Source organism: Barbus barbus, assembly GCF_936440315.1.
Source record: "Barbus barbus genome assembly, chromosome: 2".
Taxonomy (NCBI): domain Eukaryota; kingdom Metazoa; phylum Chordata; class Actinopteri; order Cypriniformes; family Cyprinidae; genus Barbus; species Barbus barbus.
Window position 1 is genome coordinate 30,348,185 of NC_136730.1, and position 17,990 is coordinate 30,366,174.

The window sequence follows — 17,990 nt, forward strand, 5'->3', positions numbered from 1 at the left end:
CAGCACTTGAATACAAACGAGCTTCAGCTTCACCCGGCATCACATGCACTGCACTCCTCCTCCCCGGGCTCAGGGACCAAACCGTACAGAGAAGCCATGCATTTGATGAGGCATTTACTGCAGCTGCATTTCACACAATGAAGAGCAAGTGAATGAATCTACAAGAATGAAGAATGGTACACAACCGACTGTTGCATTTTGCTAGCTGCTGTCAACAATGCAGTTTTAATTTTAATTTTCTACATGTTGTAGAATTCATTGCTGGTTTAGATTAAGCGATTAACAATATGTTCATTAACAGTACAGTTCAAGCTAGTTTACTTACTAATCCATAACAAGTCATTTTTTTTTTTGTAACAAGCAGACAGTTCTCCAAGTTTCTCTCTTTGAAACCTGGAAAACTTTGAGAAAAACAAAAAGTGCCATCCCTCACTGCCCTTGGATGTTCCCATGCTTGCAGTGTTATGTAATAGCACACCCCTCTCCGTCCGCAGACCGGGATCCTCCCTCCTCATTGGATGGCGCAGTAGAGGATTCAAAGTGTCTCCTGGGCCCCCACTCCCAGTAACATGCTTCTTTAAATAGCATGGGGTGCCACGTGCCTCTCTCGACAGCTTTATTTGCTTCACATCAGCAGCGCTGTTCAAAAGGACGTTTTTAAAATCGGCTGCTCTAAAAATAGAGTGAGATGCATTTATTTTTCCCTGAGGCAAGATATTTTCAGAAAGGGGGAGAACTATGTGTCTTCTGCGATCGAGTTTGCAGTACAGTAGCGTTACAGCAATTCATAAATATCTATTAATGATGCTTTCAGAACAATGTGCACAAGAGGGGAAGAGCCTTCAATTAAAGCCATGTCAACAGAGAATTGCAATCAACACCACATTTCTTGTTGAAATACTACATCAAATTTATTCATAATTATGTCATGCCATCGTGGTGAAATGGGTGTGACTGTACGTACGTGTAGTATACACATTTCAGTATTTTTGACTCAAATTCTCAGTAAATGACGAGCCAGTGTACCATGCAAATTCCTTGGAATAAAGATGAATCACACATTTACAGAGGACATGGATGAGACGTAAAGCTGCACTTCCTCAGTTTGTTCAGGCATATATATACACACACATACATTTATATACACACACACACATATGTATGTATGTGTGCATGTGTGCGTGCGTGCTCAATATCACCATATAGTGCCTTTCAACCTTCACAATACTCAAATTTAGGTTTTAATTTTCCATTCGCTTTATCATATCTAAATAGTAGACATTTAAGTACAATAGAAACATATTAGCTGAGCTCCCACACATTTTACGATAATTATGGGCTATTATTTGAAGCATAAACCATAAGATATGTCCACCCTGTCATGGACACGGTTGAATACATTTTCATTGCATCAGATGCAAATTATATTTTCTGAAAGGTATGATGTCCCTTTCCTAAGCAGGGTTATTAAAGAAGTATTGGTTATTAAAAAAATATTGTAATGGTAATAAATAATATAATTATATCTTCAGTCACATTGATACGCCCCCCCCATTCATTTTAGTTTTTAGCAATACTAACTACAAATGAATGCTATGTCCACCCTTTCATGTTTATGTCCACTCTATCGAGTCTAAGTGGCCGACAGGTTGGACATTTTGGAACAATGACAGGGCGGACATTTTGAGCTTCAGTTAGCATATTAGCTTACAACAAACTGTGACTGGCTAAATATTTAGTCTGGTTGTTGAAGAGAATTTGGTAAATTTAAACTTACATATTTGGAAAATACTGTGTTCAAATTACTTCTGGTATATTTTATGCCGACAGGATAGGCATGCAATGCTTTGGCAAAGCAAGTAAGCAAACTCATACGAAGGAAATTCACCATACACTGATATTTACCCATATACATACATACAGATATACGCACACACACACGGCTTACCGTGCCGGAGGGGCTTAAGTGTTTCAGTGAAGTCCAGAGCTATGCTGGCGGTAGCTATGTTACCAGAAGGGTCTCCCATGCCAGACAGTTCTGAACTGAGAAGCCAGACAAACATGTGTTCACGACCCCAAACCATGGAGATGGAGAAAGACCTTGCGACCTACCCAAGAAAATTCATGGCTAGTCTCTTGCAGAATGTGATTAAGGTTCCCGAATGGTGGACCCCCAGGTCAGTAAGTACCCAACTTGAGACTGGGGAAGAGCAATGGTTTCTTTGTGAGTAAACCAGGAATTTATGACCCAAATGGGGGAAAACCCTTGGGAGCCTCAGCTGTAGATTTCACCTATGATGAAAGACAGAATCTGTGCAGCACTAAAACATACAAAATTGCAACATGGAATGTGTGAATGAGCCAAGGAAAAATGGCCATTGTCAAGCAAGAAATGACACGCTCAACATAAGTTTACTCTGAGTTAGTGAATTACACTGGAAAGAGAATGTCACTTTAAATCAGATGACTTTTCAGTGTATTACTCAGGTTGTCATGAGCTTAGGAGGAATGGAGTGGCCTTCATAGCTCAAAAGAACACTACTCGTGCAGTGGAGAGTTATACCACCATTATTGACCGTATAATGGCCATTCGTATACGTGCAAAGCCACTGAACATTACAGTCTTACAAATCTATGCTCCAACAACAAATGCCTCAGAAGATGACATCGAAAGTTTACATGCCAAAATTGAAGAAGCATTAGATCAGGTTCCCAAAAAAGACATCATTTACATCATGGGTGACTTCAATGCAAAGGTTGGTAATCAAGAAGAGTTGAACATTACAGGCCGGTTTGGATTAGGTGAGAGAAATGAAGCTGGTGACCGGCTAATCCAATTCTGCAATGAAAACTAGCTCTGGGTGGCAAATACATGGTTTATACAACCAAAACACCACCTGTACACTTGGACAAGCCCTATGGTGGACTACATCGGAACCAAATAGATTATATCCTCTGCAGACATTGATGGAAATGTTCAATCAATGCCATCAAAATGTTCCCTGGTGCTGACTGTGGCTCCGACCATGAGCTGCTTGTAGCTACCATAAAAGTGAAATTCTGTAACATCAAAAAGACTGCTCCACAATTTGATGTCTCCAAAATCCCAGTATCACATAATGTTGAAGGGAAGAACAGGTTTGAACTGTTTTGAATCTGCAGAGAAACATCCAGATGAACTGTGGCAAGAAATGCAATCTGCAATTATTGAAACAGCAGCACAGAAACATATACCATACAAAAAACAAGAGAAACGAAGCAAATGGATATCAGAAGGAACTCAGCATTGCTGAACAAAGAAGAGAAGCCAAAGCTGCCGGCGACAGAAATAAGACTAGGAGGTTAAATGCAAAGTTTCAAAGAGCAGCAAGGAAAGACAAAGAGACATACTGGAAGCAAAGTTGCAGGAAGTTGGAGGAGGACTGTAGAAAAGGGCACACCAGGGATCTCTTTGCACAGGTCAGGAAATTGCGAACCCCCAAGCCTGTAAAGGAATGATCAAAGACAAAAACGGAAGAGTTCTGACTGACCAGCAAGGTATCAGAGACAGGTGGCAAGAATATACAAGAGAGCTCTACGCAAACGCTAGTTTTGTACAAGATCCCAACTGTGACCCAGTGGAAATAGAACCTGCTATTTTGAAAGAATGTTTTGAAGAAATTATGTGTGCGACGCAAACAAGGCCCCTGGGTTTGACTGTATCCAAGCGGTAGGCCTATCACAAAGGACTGCGCCATCTGACCAATCACAGCATCGAGGGCTCATGGAAAGGAGGGGTTTAGAGAGACTGATTCTTTGAACTGCTTCGCACAAGTTATTTAGGAATCATTTAGAAATTAGGTCAAATTAAAGCTATTTTTTGAGAAAATTGTTTTTTGACCTTGGATGCATGTAAACCTGTTTTAGTAGACTCATAAAATAATATTAGCAACCTTAAAAATTGCATAATAGGGGCACTTTAAACTAATTTGCCAAAATGTCTGGGAAACCAGGAAGTGGCCAAAAGATTGGAAAAGGATAAAGGATAAAAAGTACCCCATGTGTACAATGAAACATACTGCTGTATTGGTCCTGGGCATCTTGTTTAGACACATGGCATTATGGATTCTATCAAATAAAATAAATCCATAAGTGACTGACTCGGTTATAAATCTTATAATGGGCCATGTTTGGATCTTCCAAACGTACAATAATCTAAACACAAACCTCAAAAACAACACAAAAATGGATCACTGGGCACAAACCCAAGATTCTGCTATGGCCATTCCTCTGACCTGAACCCTGTAGAAAATGAGTGGGGTGAACTGAAGAGGAGAAGCACCATCATGGAGCTGTGAATCTGAAGGATCTGGAATGATTCTGGATGAAGGAATGGTCTCTGATCTCTTGTCAGGTGTTCTCTAACTTCATCAGGCATTATAGGAGAATATTTAGAGCTGTTAAACTGGCAAATGGAGGTTTCAAAAAGTACTGAATAAAAGGGTGCCATTAATTGTGGCCAATGTGTATTAGAGAAAAACATTTATTTCATAATGAGATTTCCCCCATTTTAAATTCTTATCCAATGAAAAGGTTAGATTGTGAATTTTTTAAATAAAAGATCAAAAGGATTAACAATGAAGATTAATTTTCACAGTCTTCTTTGATCATATTTACCAAGGGTGCCGATATTTTTGGCCATGACTGTATATACATAAATAAATAGAGTACACATTCAGTGCCCTCCATAAGTGTTGGAACAGTAAAGACAAAATTGCTCTGTTGGCTGTGGAGTCAAGACATTTGGAAATATGATTAAAAGACGACAGTTGAACATAAGGCAGATATAAAAGCTTAAAAGCTATTATTTAGTTGCAGATTCCTTGTGCACAATCACAGCAGTGAGTCTGTGACCCGCAGACATCACCAGACTCTTGGTCTCATCCTTTGAAATACTTTTCCCAGCCTTTAATGCAGCCAATTCCAGTTGTTGCTTGTTTTGGGGCGTTTCTGCCTTTGCTCTCCTCTTCAGCTGGTGAAATTCATGTTCAGTCGGATTCAAATCTGGAGATTGACTTGGACAATCTAAGACTTTCTTTTTATTTGCCCTTATAAATTCCTTGACTGAACTGGCAGGGTGTTTTGGGGTCATTGTCCTGATGCAATATGAAGCACTTCCCAATGAATCTGGTGGCATTTTCTTGAATATTAGTAGGCATGATGGTTTTGTACCCTTCCAAAATTCATTCTGCTTCTGTCATCATACATTAAGTCATCAGTAAAGTTGAGAGGGCCTGTTCCAGAGACAGCCATGCATGCCCATGCCATGACACCACCTCCACCATGCTTTATAGATGAGGCTGTATGCTTGGGATCATTTGCAGTTCCCTTTTTTTCTCCACATTTTTGCTTTCCCATCACTTAGATAAAGGTTCATCTTTGTCTCATCGGTCCATAAACACAGTTCTCAAAACTCTTCTGGCTCACCTTTGTGCTTTTTTGCTAATTATAATCTTGCCTTTCTATTTTTGGTGCTGGTCAGAGGTTTGCATCTTGCTGTGTAGCATCTGTAATTCTGTGTCAAAGTCTCCTGAGGACAGTAGATTGTCAGAGCATCACCCCAGCTTTCTGGAAGTTGTTGGTGATTTTACAGACACGTCTTTTAGGGTTCATTTTCACAACTTTTATGATTTGTCGGTCATCAACTACTGTTGTTTTCTCAGCCGATCAGGTAGTTGTTGGTTGCTGGTGTCGCTGGTGGTTTCCAAACTCTCGATTTCTCCATGCCCTTTGTTTTTGCTATAGCTCTAATTGACTTCCTCTTTTCTTTTAGCATTCAAAAATTGCTTGCCTTTCTCTCAGAGTCAGCTCCCTCATCTTCATCCTGGTTTGTGTGTGTCATCATCGAATGCAAGATTCAGAATACAGAAGTAATGGATATAACTGATACGACACATTCCCTGCATTTAATATCTGAAGAATTAATGCAACAGGACACAGCTGATCACTTAGAATGACCTGTGAGGCAACTGTCCCAATACTTATGCTCACATCAGATAGAGGGATTAAACTCTAAAAGTGCTGAACTTCTTAGCTGGTAAAACATCTATGGGTTGAATCACCCAATAATAAAATGTGACATTCTGTAGTTTTGTCTCATATTTATCTTTTAATCATATTTGTAAATGTCTTGACTCCACAGCCAACAAAGCAATTTTGACTTAACTGTTCCAATACTTTTAGAGGGCACTGTACCTATAGTATGTAAGCAAAAACCTTTATTTTGGATGCGATTAATCGTTTGAGATTACAAGGTAATGGAACAGCGAACCAGTGTTGCCAGGGTCGCGGTTTTCCGCACAATTAGACTATTTTGAAAATACAGTCGCGGGAAAAATGACAGAGCCGCCCAAAGTGTAGCCTATACACATGTGATCGCAAAAGGAAGTTATTACAAACACTCGATGGTGGTTTAAAGTGAGTTCTGAGTAAAAGTGTACTATTAATCTCATAAATTGTCTTATGTAGCATGATGCTAATGTTAGCTCTAATGCACCTGCAGAACAGGTCCAGTTCTTCTTAATGCATTTGATCATAATATTTCATGTAATGCCGCAAGAAAATGTTTTGCATTTAGAAATACTTTTGATAATAGTTGGGTAAATGTGTACTGGGATTGAAGCCATGTGGCTTGGTAAACGTTTTATTGTCAGTATAATGGCTAAAACAAAAGAAAAACAAGGAATATGTCTCATACCTGGAGGAGATGTGAAAGGTTTTGTTTCCTTAAACTAGTTTGTCATGCATTCCTTTATTTCAACACATTTACAGGTAAATCCTAGTATTTTAAATTTGTCCAGGGACTGTGATTAACGCGATTACATTTTTTAATCGATTGACAGCACTAATAAATATATGTATATATAGACACACACACATACATATACGTTTACCCACTGACAAAGAAATAATCAGTCTTTAAATGGTAGGTTTATTTGAACAGTGAGAGACAGAACAACAAAAAAAATCCAGAAAAAAGGCATTTCAAAAAAGTTATAAATTGATTTGCATTTTAATGAGTCAAATAAGTATTTGATCCCCTATCAATTAGCAAAATTTCTGGCTCCCAGGTGTCTTTTATACAGGTAAGGAGTTGAGATTAGGAGCAGTCTCTTAAATAGTGCTCCTAATCTCAGCTTGTTGCCTGTATAAAAGATACCTGTCCACAGAAGCAATCAATCAGATTCTAAACTCTCCACCATGGTCAAGACCAAAGAGCTGTCCAAGGATGTCAGGGACAAGATTGTAGACCTACACAAGGCCATCGCCAAGTTTGGTGAGAAGGAGACAACAGTTGGTGCGATTGTTCGCAAACTGTCAATCTCCCTCGGACTGGAGCTCCATGCAAGATCTCACCTCGTGGAGTTTCAATGATCATGAGAACGGTGAAGAATCAGCCCAGAACTACAGGGGAGGATCTTGTCAATGATTTCAAGGAAGCTGGGATCATAGTCACCAAGAAAACAATTGGTAACACTATGCTGTGAAGGACTGAAATCCTACTGTCAGGGTCAGGACATTGAAGCCTGCAAAGGCATTGAAAATGGGTCGTGGATGGGTATTACAGCACGACAATGACCCAAAACACACGGCCAAGTCAACAAAGGAGTGGCTCAAGAAGCACATTAAGGTCCTGGAGTGGCCTAGCCAGTCTCCAGACCTTAATCTCATAGAAAATCTGTGGAGAGAGCTGAAGGTTTGAGTTGGCAAATGTCAGCCTCGAAACCTTAATGACTTGGAGAGGATCTGCAAAGAGGAGTGGGACAAAATCCCTTCTGAGATGTGTGCAAACCTGGTGGCCAACTACAAGAAATGTCTGACCTCTGTGATTGCCAACAAGGGGTTTGCCACCAAGTACTAAGCCATGTTTTGCAAATGGGTCAAATAATTATTGCGTTTTTCTGGAATTTGTTTTTTTTTTGTTATTCTGTCTCACTGTTAAAATAAACCTACCATTAGAATTATAGACTGATCATTTCTTTGTCAGTGGGCAAACATACAAAATCAGCAGAGGATCAAATATTTTTTTCCCACTGTATATATATAAATAAAGTATAACTTTCAACTGACTAGTTGATTAAAAAAAACAAAAAAGTGAAAAAGCACCAGAGAAGTTGAGAGAAAGAAAGGATGCAGAGGAAACAGTGCACATTGTTCCATGAGAAAGAGGAGGGAATGACGGTAAAAGAGATGGTTAAATGGAGGGAGATAATATGCTAAACAAGAAGATGAGGCACATTACAGAGGGTGCTCTTCATGAGAGATGTAAATACACACGAGAACTCAAATGTCCAACTGCAGCTCTTGTTCAGTCAACCAATTATATCAAAACAGCAAATGCCTTTATTCACCAAAGTAGCTACTAACAGACATTCAAATAATAATGGCAGAGAAATGAAGACAATGGCATTAATATCAAGAAATTATTACCTGATATTTAAGAGTTCACCAAAAATTTAAATTTGCTGTAAATTTATTTACCCTCTGGCCATCCAAGGAGGTGATTTTTTTCTTCAGTAGAACAGAAAAAAAGGATTTTAGCTGAAACCATGGTCTTTGGTGATTCTAAAAATTCAAGTCCACAGCAACCGTGACTTTGGAAGTCAAAAAAGCATACGAGGCAACACAAAATGACCAGCCATGGCTCCTGAACATATATTGAAGAGGTCTTATGAAGCAAAACGATTGGTCAGTGCAAGAAACTGACCATTATTTACAACATTATTACCTAAAACCCATACCTACTACCTATATAATCCATAGCCTCAGGAAAACAGGAAAGTCTAAACAACCAGTTCACCAAGTCCTTTCGTAAGCACGCAATAAGCATTACTGATGTGATTTTTTACACGTCTAAAATTAAAAAACAAATCAGTCAACTCAACTTTTTACAGTGCAATGAAAACTTTTTTTTGCCCCTTCCTGATTTTTTTTTTTTTGCATATTTGTCACACTTAGATTCAGATCAAACTAATTTTTATATTACACAAAGATAATGAAAGTAAAAACAAATGCAGTTTTTAAATGATTTCATTTATTAAGTGAAAAAAGCTGTCCAAACCTGCCTGGCCCTACATGAAAAATTAATTGCCCCCTCCTGTTACTTAGATCAGTGCTGGACTGGTGAGCTGGTGCAACTAGTTCATTAAAAGAACCAGATCAAAAAAACAATTTTCTTAAATGAACCGGATATCACTCCAGACCATTTCCCTAAGACTATGGATTACAGGTAATAATGCTGTAAATAATGTTCAGTTTCTTGCAGAAACCAATCATTTTAATTTCTTAAAGGGATAGTTCACCCAAAAATTAAAATTCTGTCATCATTTACTCACCCGCAAGTAGTTCCAAACCTGTATGAATTTCTTTGTTCTGCCGAACACAAAGGAAGATATTTTGAAGAATGTTTGTAACCAGGCTGTTTTGGGGCACCATTGACTTCTATAGTAGGAAAAAAAATACTATGGAAGTCAAGGTGCCCCAGAACTGCTCTGTTTCCCACATTCTTCAGAATATCTTCCTTTGTGTTCAGCAGATCATAGACATTCATACAGGTTTGGAACTACTTGAGGGTGAGTAAATGACAATTAAAATTTTTGGGTGAACTATCCCGTTAAGAAGTTAAAATGATGATCACCAGGAGCCACAGGTATTATTTCTTTGTTGCCTGTATAACTTTCAAAACGATAGCAGCCGTGGACTTGTATTTTATGAATCACCATAATCTCAAAATTGTTCTTCGCTGTTGTACAGAAGATATAAAGTCATCTACATCTTGGATGACCTGCGGGTAAATTAAGAGCAAATTAGAGCTTTTTTTTATTTTAGGGTAAACTATCCCTTTAAGACAACAAATTTTAATTTTAAAACATTTATTTTCTATGCATATTTCTTATAAATTTCTGTCTTATGTTATATAAGCGCGTCTGCTAAATGCCTTCAAGCGATTATTCCTTCTGACATTTTGAAGAAATGACTTTCTTTAATCTATGCAAAAACTAATGAATAACTAATGGGAAGTGAAGATTTCAAGGCTCAAAAAGATGCATTATAAAAAAGATGATCATAGTTCACATGATTTATGCACTATACACCAAATATATTGAACTGATACAACAGCTTTATATTAGGGACAAACCAAAATTTAAGTTGTTATTCAGTGATAACCTTTGCTAATAACATGAGCTGAATTAATCAAGCAGTTCTTTGAAAAGACCTGACCTGAAAAACGAATGACACAAAGCTATGGTATGGCTTTAGATGCTGTGTGTAAGTAGCAGGCTAAATTTAAAGGGGTCATCAGATGCAAAATTCACTTTTCCATGTTGTTACAACTGAAATGTCTGTTGGCAGTGTTTGTACACATCCACCTTATAATGATAAAAATCCACCCAGTGTTTTTTTTTTTTTTTTTTTTTATCCAGATAAATAATATCCCCTTTTTCAAATCAAGCCATTCTGAGACTCTTGGCTGTATGACATCACACAGACCCAGGCCCCTCCCACAATTGTTGATTTTACACCTGCCCTGAGTGAGCTGTCATTAGTCCGCCATTGTTTCGATGCCGGAGCAGAAGTAGACAAGAATGTCTCAAGCAATTGAGGTGTTCTGTTTTTGGATGTAATAATGAACATAGCAGTCGTCATTTACTCCCGACATCTGAGCCAATGAAGACGCAGTGGAGTATGTTTGTTTTTGAAGGGAATGTGTCACCTGATCTACCTAAATGCATCTATGTTCGCACGAATCATTCGTGATACAGCTTCACTTACAGAAGAAGTGTAAGTGTAGTTTTTTTTATGAATTTTGTAAAATCGCTTTCCTAATAATGTGCTAGTTAGAAAGTTTCACGATGAATGCGGCTAAAGTTTACAGTCTCTCAGAGAACTGCGCATCACCCCAAGGTGGGAGAGGGGCGGGGATAGTAGAGCTCATTAACATTTAAAGGGAAATGCACTGAAACGGCTTGCTGAGAAAAGAGCTGTTTTTGACAGGCTAAAATAGGTGTTTTGCACTACCATTGAGAAATTAACGAAAATGTGTTATAGACTTTTCATTAAGACCCTAAAGAATCATATCAACTTGCGGAAAATGGGCATCCGATGATCCCTTTAAGCGGTTATTCATTAAATATCTTCACAACCTCCCAAGGTCTCCTTGTTTAAATCATAAGAGGAGTATCAATGTGGGGTTTTTTTTTTTAAATCATTCTTTTGAGTTGGATTTGGTTCACAAATCCAGTCATGAATGATTCATTCACAAATGGTCCCTGATAATACCTAGATTTAAATCACTTAGTGATTGCAGAACCCTAAAAGATTAACAGTAGGGAAGCACGATATTGGATTTTTTCGATATCCGTTATACTGATGTTTTTCAAATTATTTTGGCCGATACCGATATATTTCCTTTTTGTTCGTAAAAAACACCAAGTCTCTCCTGTGCAGAAATTATAAGCAAAATATTTTTAATTTTGGTTAGTTTTTAACAAGAACTTATTTGTTAGAATTAAATAAACCATAATGAAGGTATTTTGACAGCACACTGAAGCTTTGAAAAGAACTATAAATAAACATATCAATTGCTGCATTTTTTCCCCAGAAAGATGCAGTGTTAACCCTAACATTTTATTTTATTTATAAGATTTAACATTTGTAGATGGTCTAAAGCAAAAGAGTTATAAAAATTCTGAAAATCTTTTAGAGCTTGTGATTTCTTTAAAAAATAAAACATTAATGAATAAATCTGTATATATAAAAATATTTAATTTACAAGTGTCATGTTTGTGATTTTATGCAAGCTATAGCTTCTGACCTTTATATAAAAACACTCATTTTATGACATCAATTACTGCTTTATTTCATCAGAAACAGTCTAAATGTTACTTGTGTAGGCTATTTTACTTTTAATTTAATTAGAAGTAGGCCAACAGCGCCCACTACAGATTAAAAGTCCTTATAGAACGGGCATTAGGACGTGGGGGCTGCTGCCGATGCAAGTGCTATTACTGTTTACCCGATCACACAAGGAACTCTATTAAATGCAGTAATCCAAAAGAGTGAATCTAATCATCATTCAGACAAAACTTTGCTTCAAGAATGAGCCACACTGCTGACGTGATCTAATCACTAGCACACCCTGAGGACATGTGAGTTAACGTATTCCTCTTATCGGCAAGACATATCGGCATAATTTTTCATATCGGACCGATGCCAATATTTACATTTAAAGCCCTTATTGGCCCATTCCGATATCACACATCCCTAATTAGCAGTGAAAAACAACTTGATTTCCTGAACAACATACTTCAGGAAACTTCTGGAAACATAAAATGAATCTTGGTTAATTAAATTAATATCAATATTACCAGTTTCTCTTAATAAAAAAAGGTTACTCTTGGAATGTTGTGTTGGACCCTGTAGCGGGGTCCTTGGAGTCAAAAATATTGAGAACCACTGATTTATATTGGTCAAAACAACACTAAACAAAATTATAAACGCAACACTTGTTTTTGCCCCCATTTTTCATGAGCTGAACTCAAAGATCTAAGACTTTCTATGTACACAAAAGGCCTATTTCTCTCAAATATTGTTCACAAATCTGTCTAAATCTGTGTTAGTGAGCACTTCTCCTTTGCCAAGATAATCCATTCACCTCACAGATACGGCATATCAAGATGCTGATTAGACAGCATGATTATTGCACAGGTGTGCCTTAGGCTGGCCACAATAAAAGGCCACTCTAAAATGTGCAGTTTTACTGTATTGGGAGGTCCGGGGGGGTCCGAAAACTAGTCAGTATATGGTGTGACCACCATTTTCCTCACGCAGTGCAACACATCTTCGCATAGAGTTGATCAGGTTGTCCACTCCTCTTCAATGGCTGTGCGAAGTTGCCGGATATTGACAGGAACTGGAATACGCTGTCTTATACGCCGATCCAGAGCATCCCAAACATGCTCATTGGGTGACATGTCCCTTGTGTACAGATTCTTGCAACATGGGGCCATGCATTATCATGCTGCAACATGAGGTGATGGTGATGTATGAATGGCACAACAATGGGCCTCAGTATCTCATCACGGTATCGCCGTGCTTTAACACTTTAACCTTCAACCCCATTTAGGGCCTCGCAGGTGAAAATAACCTACCTGAATTAAAATGGTAACAGTTTGTGACAAAGTGTGCTTACACAAACAAATTAGGTATCTTTGGAAAGAAGAGACTCTGGGCTTTACTATCTATCATCCAGAGTTGATAATGCTCAAAAAGATAAAAAGTTATAGACACTGACGTGCCTTGAAAAATATTTTTCCACACTGAATGTTTTTTTATTTCATATACAAATACATGAAATAAGTCCTGGAGCAATCCAGAAAAGTAATGGATCGAAAGCCATGTGTCTCATCAGTTCATATTTCAAATTTGAAGAAGATACCATGAAAAATGAGATTCCTGCAATATTTTTTCTGAAACTATTTATAGTCCCCCCCACCCCCCTGTTTGAGGAAAAATAACCACCAAATGGATTGCAGAATTATACAAGCTATTTTAGTCATTATACATGTTCCTGCATAGTTTTTCAATTATAAAATAATAGACAGATTTATTTGAGCACTAAAAAATACAAAAATAATTATTTGAGTAATAAAAAAGGAAAAAAAATAGAAAAAAATGCTTTGTATATAGTATGTATACTGAAGTATTCTTCGTTATTCGTTATTACAATGATAAATATCACTGCCAGACGTGAAGTGATATTGCCAGACATGGTCAGAGTCAGTAAACACACGCTGATGTGCTTCCATTCAGATTATAATCAAACAGATGGGCCATATAATCAATAATAGCTGATCAATGAATCACAATGATAGCCGTCATAGAGTCGCTAATAAACACGCTGATGTGCGTCCATACATATTATAATCATGCAGACACGGCCACATTCCCCACACAATACACACACACACATATAAAAAATGTAGAAGAAAAAAAAAACAGTTTTTTATGGATAAAGCAGATCGCTAAGTTATGCCCCGCTCAGATGACAGCGTGCGTCACAGAAGCGTCACTGCCGGCAGGAGGGAGCGCCAAATTCAAATAATCTATATTCCGCTTTTCTGAGACTTTTTTTTCCGTAGACGGTCTCATTATGTTTGTAAGACCGTATTCTACAAAATCGTTTTGTTTTTTTACCACCAAGACGCTGTTTTTGAGCGTAATTTATTCCATAACGGACGCGAACAATAACTCTCTGAAGAAATGAAACGTAAACAAAGGAATATTCATCCTTATTACAACGTTATTGTTTCGCTGGACTAAAAGTGCTCGCTGGGATGTTTTTCTGTGGACCCTTACCTCTCTAACTAAACTGGGATTTCAGCAGTGGACGCGTTTGTGGCTCGTTATTACAATGATAAAGGTACGTACGGCTTTTTTACTCTGCGTGTTTGGATGTGTACTGCTTACACAAATGTAGCAAATTTGTGCCACTCATTCCTTATAAGCTTTCCATCGAAAAACAGCGATCTGTCGTCGATGCTTGAGGCTTAGACCCTCAGAATGATATAGAGTTTGACAAGATTAACTTTGTCCCGTTTCATTTATTCTATTAGAAAACAATGACACATGCAAACAAAGAGCGTTCAGTGCGAGGTCGCTCTGGTGCAGGCTAACAGGTTAAAAATGCCATCAATAAAATGCACCTGTGTTCGTTGTCCATAACATATACCTGCCCATACCATAACCCCACCACCACCATGGGCCACTCGATCCACAGCGTTGACATCAGCAAACCACTCAACTATACAACGCCATACACGCTACGCTGTCTGCCATCTGCCCTGTACAGTGAAAACCGGGATTCATCCGGGAAGAGAACACCTCTCCAAAGTGCCAGACGCCATCGAATGTGAGCATTTGCCCACTCAAGTCGGTTACGACGACAAACTGCAGTCAGGTCGGGACCCCTATGAGGACGACGAGCATGCAGATGAGCTTCCCTGAGACGGTTTCTGACAGTTTGTGCAGAAATTCTTTGGTTATGCAAACGGATTGTTGCAGCAGCTGTCCGGGTGGCTGGTCTCAGACGATCTTGGAGGTGAAGATGCTGGATGTGGAGGTCCTGGGCTGGTGTGGTTACACGTGGTCTGCGGTTGTGAGGCCGGTTGGACATACTGCCAAATTCTCTGAAATGCCTTTGGAGACAGCTTATGGTAGAGAAATGAACATTCAATTCACGAGCAACAGCTCTGGTGGACATTCCTGCAGTCAGCATGCCAATTGCACACTCCCTCAAAATTTGCCACATCTGTGGCATTGTACTGTGTGATAAAACTGCACATTTTAGAGTGGCCTTTTTTTGTGGCCAGCCTAAGGCACACCTGTGCAATAATCGTGCCGTCTAATCAGCATCTTGATATGCCACACCTGTGAGGTGGATAGATTATCTCTGCAAAGGAGAAGTGCTCACTAACACAGATTTAGACAGATTTGTGAACAATATTTGAGAGAAATAGGCCTTTTGTGTACATGGAAAAAGTCTTAGATCTTTGAGTTCAGCTCATGAAAAATGGGGGCAAAAAGAAAAGTGTTGCGTTTATAATTTTGTTCAGTGTAAATGCATTTAAGTACCCGTAACAAATACACAAGAGATTTTCACAGATGATCAGATAATCTCTGACATGATCAGTACTTGTTATTGGAGGATCGACACCTGCCATTTAAAAGTAGTTTAAAATTAATGACAGCCAGGAAGTCATTTGATTAGACATGAGCTAAAGTCAAAACCAGAGCAAAGCATGTTGATGGCGTGACTGGTCTAAACTCTAAAGAATGATGGACTTTTGGAACTCCACGTATGATAAGCCCTTGGTCAAAAGTCAGGTCTATGTATAAAGTAAAAATACTACAGTGTAAGTATCACTCCCACTCCTGTACTAAAAAGTCATTGGCAGAGTGTACAATGGTTAACTCCAGATCTCTTCCATACTGGTCACCATCACCTTCATCCATTTAATAGACACGTCAGTTAAGACCCAGAGCCATGAAATACTTTATGACCTTGTGCTTCTATGAGATTCTGTATCTTTAACAATCTATATCCCAAGAAACTAAAGACCCCACGAAATGGCATGGCAAGCATGTGCTTATTAATAGTTAGTAAGGTGCTAATACGGGAGAAAGGGATATTCTATATCTATCTATCTATCCATCTAGTTTAAGGATCAATTCTCACTATGAATTTAACTAGTTTTAGCATGCCTTTTACTAACATATTGGCTGTTCACTGTGACCGTACTTTAGATCCATACCCAATACCTAAACTTAAAAACCACCTTACTAACTATTAATAAGCAGGAAATTAGGAGTTTGAGGCAAAAGTCATAGTTGGTGGTTAATAGTGAGAACTGAGCCCCAAACTAAACTGTGACCAAAATTTGAAAATGCAAATGTATGGTCTGATTTAACCAGATATAAACTAAAAAAATGAACTGACACAAACTTTCAATTTTACTTTCATGTTTTGCTTTGTTTTGTTTAGTTTATTTAACCACTAAATATTTATCCACAAAGTAACATTAATGTAAACTCATTAAAGATTGCATTTATTTCTGAATTACACAAGTAGTTCCTAGAGGTTCCCAATACTTGGTTCTAGTCCCTCCATTCAAGCTCTATTCAAACAACAAGGGACACAGCACTGCACTGAAGCAACCAAAGCAGCAGAGGAAACTGTATTATCGCAAGGTGGATCCGTCAAGCGGATTAGACGGTCTCGGTAGAAGTCAAAATTTTTTAAAAAAAGTGTAGCAAAACAGAAAAAAAAAAGTTTAGCTCCAGCCCTCATTTTGATAGATATTGTATGAAGTGCTTCACAATGAAACATCATACGACTATCATGTTACAATAATGGCACAGTAACTGATGGCTGATAATTGCCTGATAATAATGAAAGTGTTCTCGACATCTGTCATTGCAGTGTGTATACCAACCTGCCCATTTCCCGAGTTTGGTTGCCCGCATCAAATTTCCATTGCCCACAATCCACACGCGAATCCCGCTGAGCAGACAGCACAGAGAGCTCAGCGAGACCCAGGCCACAGTGACAGCACCGATCCAGTACAGCGCATCGGCCAGCAGCTCCATCACAACACAGTCAAACGTGCCTCACACACGCAAGATCACAACTGTTTTCACAGTGTTTGCTGCAAATACCGATTGATGTGATGCTGCACGCGGTCGGCTCGGTGGTGTGCAGGATTGAAGCACATCCGCTTCCGCGTTAATTACGTATTGCTGCGTTTTCTGCAGACTGCTTTCTGATTGGATGTCAGCTCTGTTTGTTCGCTCACCGGCGCGTCACCGCGTCGTGTCGTGCCTGTCAGCGAAAGACGGAAGATTCAAAGTGTGCTAAAACATCGAGATACTGTAGAAATATAAACGTCTCAAATGTTTGGTCCCTGAGAGAGCTTAAAATAAAGTTTGGTCGGAGTGATGCGATTACATAAAACATGAATAAACCTGCCTGAATTCAAGACGACACTGTGAAGAGTCAGATGGTCCCTTTTTATTTTTCTGGAACATTTGTGACCTTAAGTCTTAAGTCACTGGGGTATATTTGTAGCAATAGCCAAAAATACATTGCATGGGTCAAAATTATTGATTTTTGTTTTATGCCAAAAATCATTAGGACATTAAGTAAAGATCATGTTCCATGAAGATATTTTGTAAATTTCCTACTGTAAATATATCAAAAAATATTTTTTGATTAGTAATATACATTGCTAAGAACTTAATTTTCTCAATATTTAGATTTTTTTTTGCACCCTCAGATTCCAGATTTTCAAATAGTTATATCTCGGCCAAATATTGTGCTATCATAACAAACCATAGATCATCGGAAAGCTTATTTATTCAACTTTGGAAAATGACTGGTTATTCAACTTTGA

At 38.4% G+C, this 17,990-nt stretch overlaps 1 protein-coding gene across 1 annotated transcript in view; it reads right to left on the reverse strand.

The window, feature by feature from the left end:
• Nucleotides 1-17,344, reverse strand: part of LOC306884717 (very-long-chain 3-oxoacyl-CoA reductase-B-like) — a 33,374-nt gene extending 16,030 nt beyond the window's left edge. The window contains exon 1 of the mRNA XM_079440851.1: nucleotides 17,034-17,344. Within this exon, the coding sequence (XP_079296977.1) occupies nucleotides 17,034-17,187 (154 nt within the window). The 5' untranslated portion in view covers nucleotides 17,188-17,344. The remainder of the gene's footprint in view (nucleotides 1-17,033) is intronic.
• Between the last annotated feature and the right edge of the window lie 646 nt (nucleotides 17,345-17,990).